This window comes from Colius striatus, chromosome 2, assembly GCF_028858725.1.
Source record: "Colius striatus isolate bColStr4 chromosome 2, bColStr4.1.hap1, whole genome shotgun sequence".
Classification (NCBI taxonomy): Eukaryota; Metazoa; Chordata; class Aves; order Coliiformes; family Coliidae; genus Colius; species Colius striatus.
This window is the reverse complement of record NC_084760.1, coordinates 81,405,168-81,419,721: the sequence shown is the minus strand read 5'-3', so window position 1 is coordinate 81,419,721 and position 14,554 is coordinate 81,405,168. Positions and strand designations below refer to the sequence as shown.

Sequence of the window (14,554 nt, the reverse complement as noted above, 5' to 3'; positions counted from 1 at the left end):
GACACATCTGCTCGACTCCTTTATTTCTTCCTCCCACCAGAGAGAAGACGGAATTGTACCTTGACCCCTCTGGCCACCAACCAACTCCAGAACCAGGAGAACCAATGCTGCAAGGTTCGGGCCCTCTTGCATGCCAGCCTTGATCGACACAGCTCGGAAGAGGAGCTGGAGCGCATCAACCGAGAGTTTGCCGCGGAGAAGCGGAAGTGGTCCCAGGTCAGCAGGCTTGCCTGCTGCAGCGACAGCAACAACACCTCCTCCAGTGACGAAGAAGTGAAGAACTTGTGCGCCATGTCCTTCCGGCCTGTGACAGAGCAGGCCGATGGCCTGCATGCCAGCCCAAGCCCTGTGCTGTTTAGTGCCTCCCCTCCGAAGAGACTCCAGCCACTGGTGAGGAGCCCAGCCTCCAGGCCTTTAATCTTCACAAGTGTTGGGGCAGGCCTTGAGCAAGTCATGCCTTGTAAGAGACATCGACAACGATATGGGGATAAGGTCAGCAGGCCCAGCCTTGACCTGGAAAAAATGCAGCAGGTAAGGCAGAACTTCATATGAAGAAGACAGCGTTCCATGAGAGGAAGTGTGTTGTAAGCAAAGATGGAAAAAGGTTATTGAGGCAGGGCTCAGTAAATTTGTAGAGTTCTTCAGATGATCACACCTTCAGGGACATAATTATTACTTCTGCTGTCTGTCTATAATAAACTTGGCCTAAGTGTAGCCACCCCTCTTAAGAGGTAAAGCTGCCGCTACTTGAGTGTCTCTTGCTACAGTTGAGCTGTTCTGTTGCTACTCTCATTAAGAAGGCAGCACCTGTACTAGCTGGTTCATTGCGTGACATGGGAACTAAACCACTGGAGTTCATCTTTGTCAAGTTACTCCTGCTGGCATGATCTGATCCATACTATTTACTCCAAAATAAATTAATTGCTTAAGCATATATAAAGATACACCGTTGTGCTAAAAGTACAAAGACTTGGTAAAAGTACGTAGACTTGGTAAGTATTTACACACTTGTTGACCTCCTTGTACCCAAGTCTCTTTATGACTCCTAGGAGCTTTACAACAATGTAAAACAGTGCTTTTTACCTTGTTAACCACTTTGGAAAAGCAAACTGTTTACAGTTTACTCTAGATGCAGTTGGTCTTGATTTTGCAGGACTTTTCCAAGGGCCTGGAATTGAGGTGTGTAAATGCTAGGAGTTTGCCTCATCTCTGCAGAGCTTGGGAAATGGAGCATACCTGGTACTGGTGGAGTGGGCTGCCCTGTGCAGTGCCCATCTGGTATCTCTCTTTCAGAAGGCATTGCTGTAGAGTTAGTACTTCAGTTCACTCTTCATTATTTGTTTTTCTTGCATTAGTGTACTGTCAATTTGAAAAGAGTATCTGTAGATGTGCTGACCCTGCTAAATTGCAGTAAGTAAAAGACAGTTATTTTCAGCTCCAAATTTCTTCTCATTAGGGAAGAATTTCCCTGGCTCTGGTTGGTTGGATTGTATTAATTTTAACCTCACCAACAACACCTCCTTTAAAGCCTACAAGATGGACCCACTAAAAGAAAGGATTATGCATTTGTTTTCCAAGATCTATGAAAATGAGAGCCCTCCATTTCCCCATTACATTGCTGCTTGTTCTCAGTCCTGCTGGCAGCATACATCCCATGAATACATAATGAAGAGACTTGTGGTTTCAGTACAGTTCTCCTCACCCTCTCTTCCCCTTCTAGCCAAGTTTCTGCTTGCAGAACATTTAAAAGGCCCAGTCTTGCATTTTGCATTGCCCAAATCTTCTGCTGATACTGACAGACTTTAATTAGTCTCACATCCTAGAGAAGAAAGCTGGTAAGCCTGTGCCCAGTGTATTTTTTTTTTTTCAGAGTGCATATGAGTAAATGAAGAAATGCTCCTTTTGGCCTGGGTGCTTTCTCCAATTTAAATCCTAGGCATCTACCTGTTCTGCCATATATTCCTTTCAGCATTGTGTTTGGGAGTGTGCTGGTGAAGGTTAGGGGCTAATTGAAATAAGCTTTCCAAATTGTTGTGGTTCTTATGGGAAACCCTGTGTGAATGATTTGCTTCCTGGTCTGTCTGTTCTCTTCTGCTTCTGGATTAATTGTGGCAAAGATTTTTGCAAAAGAAGTTAAAATCTGTAGTGGAGGTGGAAGGGTATATTTTTCTAAAGAACACTTTTACTATAGATGTCATTAACACTTCTAGGTTGTAGAATCCTTATTGTAAGGAAAAAATATTCAGCTAATGATTTGATTTTAAAAGTGTACTTGAGATGGGGAGAGGGCAGTGGAGCATACAAAGTGGGATGCCGCATGGATATTGTAACAGTGTTTGGTCATTCCTATTTTTTTTTTTTGTTTGTTTTAATTGGTTAACTTTCAACTATTTTGAAGCTTTTGAATCACACTTAGCATCATGTGGGGTTTGGTTATTTTTTTTTTTTTTAGTCAGATAAATAAGTCAAATCAGGAACAAAAATAAAGTGTTTAAGGCTTCATCTGGATTCTGAACATCAAGCTATTAATGCTTTACAATTCTTATCATTACTATCATGTGCTTGCCCTTGAGAATACAGCTGAGAAGCTTGATCAGATGGAAACTTTTTTTTTTTTGAACTGTAGATGTCGTTTTTACTTTTGTCCCTGAGCCCTACTTCCCATTCCTGCAGCTCTAGAGCTGGCAGATGACAAAGAGTATCAGGTAAGACTAATCTATGCAAGAAGCAAATGTGTTCTGAGACAAGATGACACTTTTGGGTGTACGGGTATGGGTTACTCAAGGGTGGTGTGAAGAGATGTCAAGTGCTTTGCATTAAAAACCTGTTTATCTTGGATGGTGACGGAAAATTGGTTCAGAGTTGTGGTGTGGATAAATGGGAATCTCCGTCATCTGGACCTTTCAGTTCAGCCTCCCCCTGTAGGAAAGGCTGTACAGGAGCAGGCTTAAAAAGTCCTGTTCTAGTTAGGTGCCAGGCCATGCCTTTCCAGCTTCACAGGGCAGTGTGATTCTACCCTTTTTGTGCCCCAGTCATGAGTTTGGACAGTTAGTGGGTGTATTTCCCACCCTGGCTGGCTGGTCAGCTGGCTACCCAGCCTCTTCCCTGTTGAGACTGAGCAAGGGCAATTCAATGCATGCTTTACTTCACTCCTCCAAAGGACTAGAAAATTAGCTCAGAAGAGTTCTTAGTTTCTTTCGCTTAATTGGGCAGAAATACTCTGGCTCGTGCAGACATCCATGTTGCTGCAGTGAGTGCCCTCACGCCGCCACCCATTGATCATGGTCCTTGGACAGCAATGTCCTAACATGCAGGCCCTGCTGCCAACCACTTGCTATTTAATGAAGTACGTGCATGTCCTAGAAAGACTGTGGCTGCTGTCACCTTGTTAACTTCAGAATATTTGCCTTATTTAGCAATGCTGAGAGCATGAGGTCAAGGAGAGCAGGGACATCCTTTGATGGCTCAAGGTGAAGGTACCAGGAGATGCAAGGGTCAGACAAGGTGTAAGGAAGTCCAGAATGTCACAAAGACTCCTTAGAGCTGCTGAGCTTGTTCCCAGGGGATGAGACTAATTGGTGGTGATATGTTGTGTAAACAGAGAGGAAGTAAAGAATCCATCCTCTTGTGCTGTTCAGTGGAGCTCCTGTGTAATCTACTTTTGGGAGCTTTAAGTCAGAATGTAGTGTTTACAGGGACAGAGATCATATGAGATCTCTCTTTGAGGAGAGCAGCTTTGGATTGGCATGATGAACAATCTAAATTATCCTCATTTATGTGTGGGTACATGGCTGGTAAAGAAAGCATTGTTTTAAAGTACAAAGCAGAGAGTTTGGGTACATGGGTATATTTCCAGTTACACTATGAAGTCACTAGATGGTTCTAAGAAAGCTGTGAAACCTTTCTGCCACAGTTTGCCTGTACGAATGAGTGCATAATATCTATACTGTTGCTTTATGGATTACTGAAAATGCTTTGAGATGCTAGGATGAAAGAGGCTAGCACAGAAGAGAAAAATGCACCCTCTGTGATAATATTTGGATTTCTCACTACAGATACTGCATGAGGTGAGTGAGACTTTGTCTTGACACTGAAAGTGGCCTGGGTGCAGTTTGAGCCTTCATCTGGGCTTAATTCTCTAATATGAAGCACAACAGGCCTTCTGCTGAATATTTGAATACTGGCATTTGGTTGGAATGGGCCTGGTAGGGTGATTAGCACTGAAAGCTTTCTTTGGGTGGAGACTCGTTGCACAGAGACTGCAGGATGGCACTCTCCCCATGTGACCAAGGACTAGTGTGTGACCCCTGGTATGCTGAGGTCTGAGCTTTTGGCTGCTAATGGCTCCAGGGTGAGAATTCCATATCCTTAGCACAGCTGGGCTTTGCCCTTGCTTGTCTCTCCAGGACTTGACAAATAGCTTCCAGATAGAGAACATGTAAGCTCGTGAGTCCTTTTCACCTTTCAGCCTCTCATGTGAATCCAAGCCTTGTCAGTTCCTGAAAATTGTTATCATCTGTTTGCCTGTCTGAACTTGCCTTTGTGCTGAGAGGTAGTGCTGGAAAACCCACTACTGGTGCTGGTAGTAGTTTCATCACTGTCTCTGCCCAGGGCCTCACTCTCCAGAGTGACTGAAAGGAGTTCCAAGGCCTGTGCTGACCATAATGACTTATAGCATTTCCTAAGGAGCCCAGTGCCAGAGGTTCTCTTCCATGAGTAAAAGATTGGACTGTAGCAGTTCTTTGTCCCTGGGTACAGGACTTTTTGAAGCAATACAAGGAAGCTATTGCAGAAGCTGATTGCACCATTACAGAATGAGAAGTCCTGCTTCTGGTAATCTGCAATTTTGTTTTTATTTTTCACCCCCAGAAATATTCTACAGCAGCTGTTGCTCCAGCACAGAAGCCTCTGTCTATCTGACCCCTGCCACCACTTGGCACTGAAGTAGCCAGGAAAACAAATGTTTTGCCTGGCTGCTGTGAGGCAATCCTAGCATGAGAAAGTCTGAGGCTGAAAATGTTTGATTAGATAGTACAGTGTACTTGCCTGGCAGGATGTAGTGCTGTGGCAGGAGGCTCTGGAACTTGATGTATACCGCATGAGTGGGTGATGGGGCATGGTAGAGATGTGTCATTCTTTGTACCTTTAGAGGAGATGAGGAGATGTTCTCTTCTGGTTTGATGGCTGTTATAAAGGCTCTTTGGCTCAGTGGCACACAGCTGATGTCTAGTTTGCTGATTAAGGCATTTGTAATTTGACAGTGTTGGAGAGGGAGGGTGGGAAGGTAGAGAGACAGACTCAATAGTGAGTGAAGGCATGAGGAACCCCACCCTGCCTTGAGGAGGTGATTATGACTCTGCCAGGCAGCAGATATGTCTGTTTCTTTTTCTCTGTACGTCCAAAGTGTTCCCTGGATGGTTGCCTAATCCATACAAAACCATGCTGTATTGGCAGTGCCTATGGGGCTGGATGAATCAGAGCATAAGAGGGCAGTAAACCATGTGGAACTTGGCCTAGCTGCTTCCTAGAAAGGATAATTACCACTTTTCTGAAGGAGACAGGTGAGTTGACTATGTCTTCACTGTTGGTAAGGCTTACCTGCTGCCATGGTGCCAGTCTGTAAATGCCAAGGGCAAGGCAGATAATCTAGTCCCTGAGCTTTCAGCATCAATCACCATGACAGAGGTAAGAGCATACTCAGAGAATGATTGAGGTTGGAAGAGACCTCTGGAGGTCATCTTGTCCAACCCCACTGCTCAAGCAGGGTCACCTGGAGCTGGCTGCCTAGGACTGTCCAGGCAGTGTTGAGTATCTGCAAGGATGGAGACTCCAGAATCTCTCTAGGTAGCTTATGCCAATGCTCAGTCACTCTCACAATAAATGTGTTTCCTGATGTTCAGAGGGAGCACCTTCATGTATTTTGGTTTGTGTCCATTGCCTATGGTCCTGGTGCTGGACAACACTGAAAACCAACGGGCTTTGTCATCCCTTCAGATATTTGTACACAATGGTAAGATCCTCCCTGAGCCTTCTTTTCTCCAGCTCTCAGCCTGTCCTCTGAGGGGAGGTGCTCCAGTCCTTTAATAATCTTTGTGGTCTGATATTGGAGTCTCTGCACCCCAGAACTGGACACAGCACTCAAGGTGTGGCCTTGCTTATGCCGAGTAGAGGGGAATGAACCTCTCCCTCAACCAACTGACAGCAGTCCTCCTAATGCAGCCTAGACTACCATTCAGATTCTTTGCAGCAAGGACCTGTTCCTGTCTTATGTTCATTCTGGTGTCCACCAGGACTCCCACATCCTGTTCTGCAAAGCTGCTTTCCAACTGGGTTGCCCCCAGCCTATACGTATACTTAGAGTTGTTCCTCCACAGATGCAGGACTTTGTGCTGTCAGCACATTTCTCCAGCCTGTTGAGGTCTCTCTGGATGACAGCACAACTCTCTGGTATATCAGCTGCTCCTTCCAGATTTGTATCATTGGCAAACTTGCTGAGGGTACGCTCTGCCTCATTATCCAGATGAATGGAAATGTTGAACAGGACTGGATCCAATATTGACCCCTAGGGTACTTCACTAATTGCTGGACTCCAACTAGATTTTATGCCATTGATCACAACTCTCTGAGCTTGGCCATTCACCTAGGTTTCAGTTCACCTCACTATCTGCTCATCCAACCTATACATCAACAGTCTCTGTAAGGATCTATATTCTCTGTACATTGTTGAAATACAGATTTAATTTAGATGCAAGCTTGCTCCAATTTTATCCTGCCCCAAAGCATCTGATGTTACTATGTTTACCTTCCAGATGTGTTGAAAGACTTTCATTCTGATCACACATCTCTCCTTGGACATCTTCTAACATCGTGTCAGCCTTGGGACAGAGTGTATTAACTTGACCATTTCTATGGTCAAACACTTGTACTCTTCTCTCTGAATCCCTTCCCTCATTGCTTTACTTGAGTGTGTTTTTTGACCTGATTTTGTAAGGGCTGAAGGGGCAGCAGTTTGAGGGGGAGATAGACAAGTGAAGCACTTTATGCTTGCTTCTCAAAGAATCACAGAATGATAAGGGTTGGAAAGGACCTCCAGAGGTCATCTATTCCAATCCCCCCGCTAAAGCATGTTCATCTTGATCAGGTCACACAAGAACATATCCAAGTGGGCTTTGAAAACCTCCAGAGAAGGAGACTTCACACACTCCCTGGGCAGCCTGTGCCAGGGCTCTCTCACCCTCACAGGAAAGAAGTTCCTTTTCATGTCCAAGTCCAGAACTGGTCATAGTACTGCAGATGAGGCCTCACTAGGGCAGAGTGGGGGGAAAACTTCACTCTACCTGCTGGACATACTTGATGCTTCCCAGGATGCCTTTGACCACCTTGGCCACAAGGGCACATTGCTGGCTTATGTTTAGTTTGTCAACTGGAACTCCCAGGTCTCTCTCTCTGCAGAGCTGCTCTCCAGCAGGTCAATCCCCAGCCTGTACTGGTGCATGGGGTTGTTCCTTCCCAGATGCAGGACTCTGCACTTGTCCTTGTTGAACCTCATGAGGTTCCTCCCTGCCCAAGTCTCAAGCCGGTCGAGATCCCGCTGAATGGCAGCACAGCCTTCTGGGGAATCAGCCAGTCCTCCCAGTTTGCTGTTATCAGGGAACTTGCTGAGGGTACACTCTGTCCCCTCATCCAGGTCATTGATGAATGTTGAATAAGACTGTCTAGAAATATTTATGTATCTGTTTTTCCCTGGCTATCTGGCCAAGCAACTTTTGCATTCTTTTCCTGGGAGCATGCATGTTGGTGAGGATAGGTGTTTTGGCTACCATGGGACCTAAGTTCTGCCTGGGCTGTCTTCAAGTGTGAGCCAGTAGCTAGAACATCTGCTGAAACATCTGAAACCTGATTCCTTGAGGTGCTGCTTTGAATCATGTAAGACAGTGGGGATTAAGTTGGTCAAGGTGATTTGGAGTGCACCAGAGAGCTTGGCTGAGGAGAGGAAGATGAAGGAAGGAAATTAGATATGGTTGAATTTTGGGAGAGTATTTGTTGAAGGCAAGAGACAGGTGTGGGACAGGAAGGGGAAGAGGAGGGTGAGAATGGATTTGAGACAGGATTATTTTATTGTGTTAAGATTCCCCAAGGGAGAATAACAGCACCTGGCATCAGGTTGTAAATTATGAGCCTGAGGTTAAAGCCAATGGCTTATTTAGATTGATAGGCTTGCTGGCTACTTTCCTAACCCTGCTATCTGTCTTTTTTTCTCTAAGCTCTAAAGCCTGGTAAGAAGATATTAGACTAAAGCTGATTCTTTGGCTACGGACCTGAGAGATGAGATCAAATGGGCATATGGGCACCACTGGCATGTGTTTTTTGGGATGTAATTTAGGTAGAAGTCCTGAGTGACAGTTGGTGATATTGTGCAAGGCCTGAACTCTTGCTTTGACTGAGGGGTAGGTTACACTCAAGGGAGAAAGTCTTGGGGATGGGAGGGGAAAAAAGGGTATTTCTATAGGAATAGACAAGGTTGGGTTCTTTGACCTCTAGCATTTTTCTCTCAGAGAGTAACTTGTCTGAACTAGTAGAAGGAAAAGCCCAGTGTCTCGTATCTGCTGGTAGTGGTTTATGGTGGGCTGCCAGCAGGCTGCAAACATCACTCAGCCAAACCTAGAGATTCTAACTGGAGCAACAACACAACTGGTTAAAATGAGATTTGAGGTGGTATGAATGGCAGTCACTGAGTTGGTGCTGGGTTGGATACCCAAGGGTGGCTGTCCCAAGGGTAGGCATCCTGCAGCATACTCCTGTTCTGTCTCATGTGTTGGCGGTTGCAGGTCCTTTTTGAAGAAAGTTTTCCAAAGGATATTTTTGTTTTGATACAGTACAATGCAGAAGGATAATGCTGGCACATTCTCTTTCTCTGAATTCAGCCCAAGTAGCCTCAAGGGCCTGGCAGATTAGGAAGTTCTGCTGTGACCTGTTTATAGTTTCCAGCAAGATGTTGTTAATAGATGTTGCTTGGAAGTAAAGGTCAGGACCTTCTCTACAGTGCTTTCTTTGGGAGTAAGGCTGGATTGTCCTCACCTCCCCCTGCCTTGGTGTGTCTGGACTAGAAGAGCTGCCTGGGTTGGGTCCCAATGTGGCTATTGAGTTGGCCAGATACCTCTCTCTTCCCACACCTCCCTCAGCATGTGGCTTATTGTGATACAAATATCTCATCATGTCCTGGGGAGAAAGGGAGTTTGCAGGCAGCTTCACCATATGCTGTCACTGCCCATGTTGTATTTGGTCTGGGGATGAATGGATCTCTCTTCAAGTGTGATAAGTTACATCTTTGGCTTATGGTAGCAACTTCTTAAAATGAGAGAGCTTTACATTTTATTACTTCAGAGTAACAGTGATGTGAGCTCAAAGATAGCGGAAAGGGCAAATGGCTGTTTAGAACCAAGCTAGCTTTTCATGTAGTCCGAAGTGTGGCTGGTGATGGTCGCTTTTCTGACTTCATTGATTAAGAAACTGAAATGAGCAGAAGAGATGAGTTAAGCTTTTTCTGTTGTTCCTACCCTACCACCACAAGTGCTGAATTCCCAGCTTTAAGTATTCACACAAGTGAGCAGACTCTTAGATGTTAGCACCCACAAGGTGGTAGGGGCTGCTACTGCTTAAAAATCAGGTGGAGACATGTTCAAAATAGTACACAGAAGTCACAGTAGCAAGAAATGGAAAGGGGGAGCTTTTTTTTCCCCTTTGCTTTCCACTAGCCCCATCTCTCTGAAGTAGGACACCTTCTTTCTCCAGCACAGCTTGGCACTGGTGTTTGAGAGGTGACACGGGTGTGCTTTGCACCCTGCAGTCTCCTCATGAGGCCCTGCGTGTGAGTGAGAAGGAAGGAGAAAGGTGGTAGTATGGGTTTGGAAACAGTAGCAACAGAGCAGTCATTTGATGGTGCAGATTAACTATTAATGCAAGGCATTTGTGTTCCAGTTTTGCCACCGCTGACTGCAAGCAAGCAGCTTGTCCCGGAGCATATCTGAGACATGAAAATGCAGCAGCCATTACTGTTCAATAGGCAGAAGCTGGCTGAGCTTTTAAGGCCAAGCCTGTGACTAGAGTAAACACTCTAGGAATTACTGGTTTTGAGGCAGGCTTTGGCGTGGTAGAATAGCTGCCTGGCTGTCAACAACACAGCTGTCCTTGGCATGAGCTGGGATTTAGCTCTGATTTTCTGCCTTAGCTCTGAATAGTCTCTCTCTCTCTCCATTGTTGGCTCGTATGAGAACTGCACTGCTGGGCTCTGTTCATACTTTCTTTTGGCCTGTTGATGTCAATGGGAGTTTTGGGCATTGATCCACAGCTCATCTCATGGGATGAGGCACTCAATAGAAGCATCTACTTCTCATGTGGATGAAGACTGAGATAAACCACAGCACGTTCACTTAGACAACTCCCTGCCCTTCTCCGGAGCTGTATTTTCAGATGCACACTTCTTGTTGAGCTGCAATTGGTTTTGAGGAAATTATGACCAATGTCAGACACAAACCCTCCAAGCTAAAAACATCTAATTTTTCTTTTCTAAATTCAAGATTTCAAAAGCATGGGTGTCCTGGAGCCACAGGTAAGCTTAAAGTACAAATTAAAGTACTTGAAGAGAAACCCTATTAAGTTTACTGGTTTTCCTCATTGAAAATAATCTTTCCAATCAGCTGTTGGACTTTGCTTGCTAATGCAAAGCAACTTCCATGAATCTGCAAAACTGAGGATCCTCCGGAGTGTTAGGAACCTTGTATGTGAAATCTGTGATCCTGCCTATGCTAGGGCAAACTCTATTTTTAATTCTAAAAATATGCTTTTAAAATCCTGGCATATCCTTACGACCTGTAATTTCACCTTCTTGCATTTGATGATGGAAAAAGTAGGTTAAGCAGTTATACAAAGGCTAAAACCCTGAATGAGGGACTCCTATAGTCTCTGGTGTGATGTATGAGGGCATAATATGATTATGAAACAAGGAATAGTATCAATTTATTTTCCAAATTGTAAAGCAACTGCAAAGTGGATCTGTGCCATTCTTTGTCCAGGTAGAAATATCCTTAAAATTTAGCCAGTCAGATGTCTAGTTTTCTTACTGCTGCAAACCTGTTTCATTTCAAGCAACATAGTTTGCAGCTATGGAAACCACCACAGGTCAGAGAATGCCCTGGGTTTGTTCAGGAAAATCTCTTTATGCTGCTGTTTGCTCTATGTGCAGGAAAGACAGAGAAACCTTGCACAACAACGTGGTATACCTGGCTAGATAAGATAGTATATTGAGCCTACCTTAATGTAAGTCTTGAAACCTAAGCTGTGGTGTTTTCTTCAGGGCTCTGATTAAAATAGTGCTAGGAGTTGATGGTATGTGTATTTTCATTACATATTTTCATTGAATTTGGTGTGCTATCAAATCAAGCTCTTAACTTGTTTTTATCTTAATATAATTTCCTGTCATCCTCTGTGTCACATGGCCAGCTCTGTTAGTTTATAAGTGTTGTTAGAGGAATGAGTGTAATTATGAACACTGGAAGTGACGCTCTTGGAAAATGTTTTTTTGACCAGAGAGGCTTGTAGTACAACATCTTTTTTAGTATTCTTATATCTTTTCTTTCATCATACGTGTACACTTCTTTTCAAGTCAGACTCCTACAACAGATGTGAAAGGCGTTTTTGATTTGCTAATTCTTGCCATCTGCGTTTTTCAGACTCTTACTGTGGGCAGTTGTGCAGTCTATGGAAGGGCCCTAGAGATGAGTGAAACAGTAAACCACAAGAAGTTAAAAATCAGATTGCTAATGCATGATGTGGCTTCTGGTAGGGTTAGAAATAGAAAGCCGTGGTAACTGCTGTGAGACTTGGCTGTGTTGCTTGGTCCACAGTATAAAACTGAGCTGACACACAGGTTCATTTGCTTTCCAGATGCAAGCATGCAAATCACTCAGTTGTCCTCAAAACTATTTATATAGATGTGGTATATATTTTTTTTTTTTTACTTAACCTTTTTGTACACAGTGGATCTTGATGAACTTGGCCTTGAGGCATTCAGATCTGCCTTTGTAACCTGCTCCTTCTTTTAATGAGATGATCTGAGCTTTTACCATTCCTCCAGTGTGGCAGTTGAATGAGTCCTCTTGGTCCTAAGATATGACTGTTTCATAAGTGTGAGATGGGCCAAAACCTGACAAACTGATAAAAGGAAACTCCAAAATGTTTTGTGTGGTTAAAATCGATGCATATGTTATACAGGTGCTGATATGGATTTTATGGTCTATTTAATTGAAGGTTTATTTCCAACTAGTTGGAAAGTTGAACTTTATGCAGACAGTGCAGTGGGATTCATGAAGTCATCAGCTCTCCAGTTAGTTCTTTATGCACAGCTTGAAGGGTTGCCATGCTCTACTAACACCTGTTTAGTAGGGTAGTGGCCTGTTTTTGTCTCTAAACTGGCACATCACTTCTCTCACATAGGGGAGGTTCAAAAAGTTGGCAATAGTAATGTGCATCCTGTGCTGGCACCCATAGACAAGTGGAGATGCTCATCACACCTTCAAGCTGCAACCACCACCTCAGACCTCGTGTGTAGAATTGGGCTGTGAGGCAGGTGTGGACAGGCACTGCTGCATGTGGGCACGGCAGAATGTTCTCTGAGCAGTGATTAGTTATGTGCTGCATAAATGGATTAGCTCCCTGAAATAAGATGCATTTATCCTATTAACTAGCTAGCCACTTGTCACTGCTCCCTTGTCACTAAAGGGGTACACAAGCTTCAGCAGAGCTGGGAGGCAGGACAACAGGTAGGTATTAGGATGGGGAAAGCAGGAACAGTCGGGTTACATCATCATTTCTGTCTAGTTATTAATGTTCTATTACTTCCACTTCACAGATATTTATTTGAAGAAAAAAAAATGGTTTCTATGGTTTGTTAATCATAATCTGGCCTGTAGTTTCTAATATAGTACTTGTTTATGTAGAATTATTTTCCTGTGCTTGTGCAAGCAAATGGTATGTCACAAATAGGCATAGTCATGTGAAAGGAGGAGATGCTGAAATATGCTGTGGGGCTGTGTGGACATGGTGGGTGTGTGTATGTGTGTCTTGGGAGGAGAAGGAGTGGGACTCTGTGGAGTCTAAGCATGCCCTATGTTTGCTTGTTTGTTTGCGACAGGCTTGTTTTGACTTTAGAGCTGTTTATGCAGTCAGCCTGCATTTGACTTTTCAAAGTTTCTCCACTGTCCACAAATCGAAGTTCTCTCCTGAGGATGTGACCTTATGTGTTTTCCACTTACACTTTCCTTTGTGAGTGTTGCTGGCAGCACCAGCTGAACCAAGGCAGGGGTTCCCATGGGGTGATATCCTTTGCATTCAGCTAGAGAGAAGGGTGGGAAGCTATTCAGAGTCACCTTTTGAGGTTTCTATTGTGAAGAATAGGCCTTGCTGGTGTTCTGTGCCACTGAAAATTCCTTTCCTCATTTAGTGCAATGGCCATACACCATGTTGTCCTATTTTTGAGAAACTCCACTAAGACTAACCCTCTGGCTAGGAATCTGTTGAAAGGGTGCATATTCCAGGTTCTCCCCAGACAAACCTATTGATCTCCACTGAATGTTTTCTGTCCAAGGGAGATGGATTAGACATGTGCAGTCTCTTGTTATAACTATACTCTTTAGGGCAAGCTTTTGGACTGACACAGGCATTTGGGGACATGAATTTATGCTTTTAAACAGAAGTACTTGATAGCAACATCTAAACCATTCAGAAACATGAATAAATTGTCTTAAAAATCTAAACTTGAAATCATTTTGAGCTGTTGTGGTTTTATTTTCTTTTGCATTCCATGCATACAGCTGCCCTTTCCTTTGGCAAGGTGAATCTATGTGAGCATTCAATCTCTTCTGAAAATCTGTGGCTGCTTCTTTTCATCCCTGTAATGTCACAGCTGACCAGAGCCCGTACCTTTTACTGATTTTATTTTTCCTCTTTCTGTGGGTCTACAGCTGTGTGACTTTGAGCCATCTCTGTGCCTCTCTGCTTAGAGGAAACTGTTTACTCTATTTACTCTATTGACTGATTTGTGCTAATGCCTTCACTTCTCGGTGCACTTGGGGACAGAGTTTAAACAGCAAGTGTTTGGAAGCATCTGGAGCTGCTTGTTTCAAGCCCCCAGCACTGCCGTCTCCCCTGTGCTGCAGCAGAGCTGAGTGGAACAAGATAAAGATGCAGGATATAGAGTGCCTTCTGCCCCAGCTCTGCCTATGGCAAAAGTCCATGGGGAAGGAGGACTTTAGAGTCATGTCTAACCTAAGACTTCAGTTAACAGTCACAAGCTGAGACTGCAGAAATAAGACTAACTATAGAGATATCAGATGATATGTTAGACTAGACTGGATGTTCCCTGTGGACAGCTTTGGAGCCAAGGCCAGGAATGAAGGGAGGAAACAGTTACACTGGCAACCCTGAATTAAAAGCCTTGTAAGCTTTTTCTCAGGAGCTGCTACTATGCCTGCCAGCTGTGAAACTAGACCTCCCTGTC

The 14,554-nt window shown here is 44.1% G+C and overlaps 1 protein-coding gene across 3 annotated transcripts in view; it reads left to right on the top strand.

Annotated features, from left to right (window-relative positions):
• The window catches only part of LOC104563770 (uncharacterized), a 58,167-nt gene that overhangs the window by 19,825 nt on the left and 23,788 nt on the right, over nucleotides 1–14,554 (top strand). For all 3 annotated transcript variants that reach the window (XM_061991282.1, XM_061991283.1, XM_061991284.1), the window contains one exon: nucleotides 41–531. In XM_061991282.1, the coding sequence (XP_061847266.1) occupies nucleotides 41–531 (491 nt within the window). The remainder of the gene's footprint in view (nucleotides 1–40; nucleotides 532–14,554) is intronic.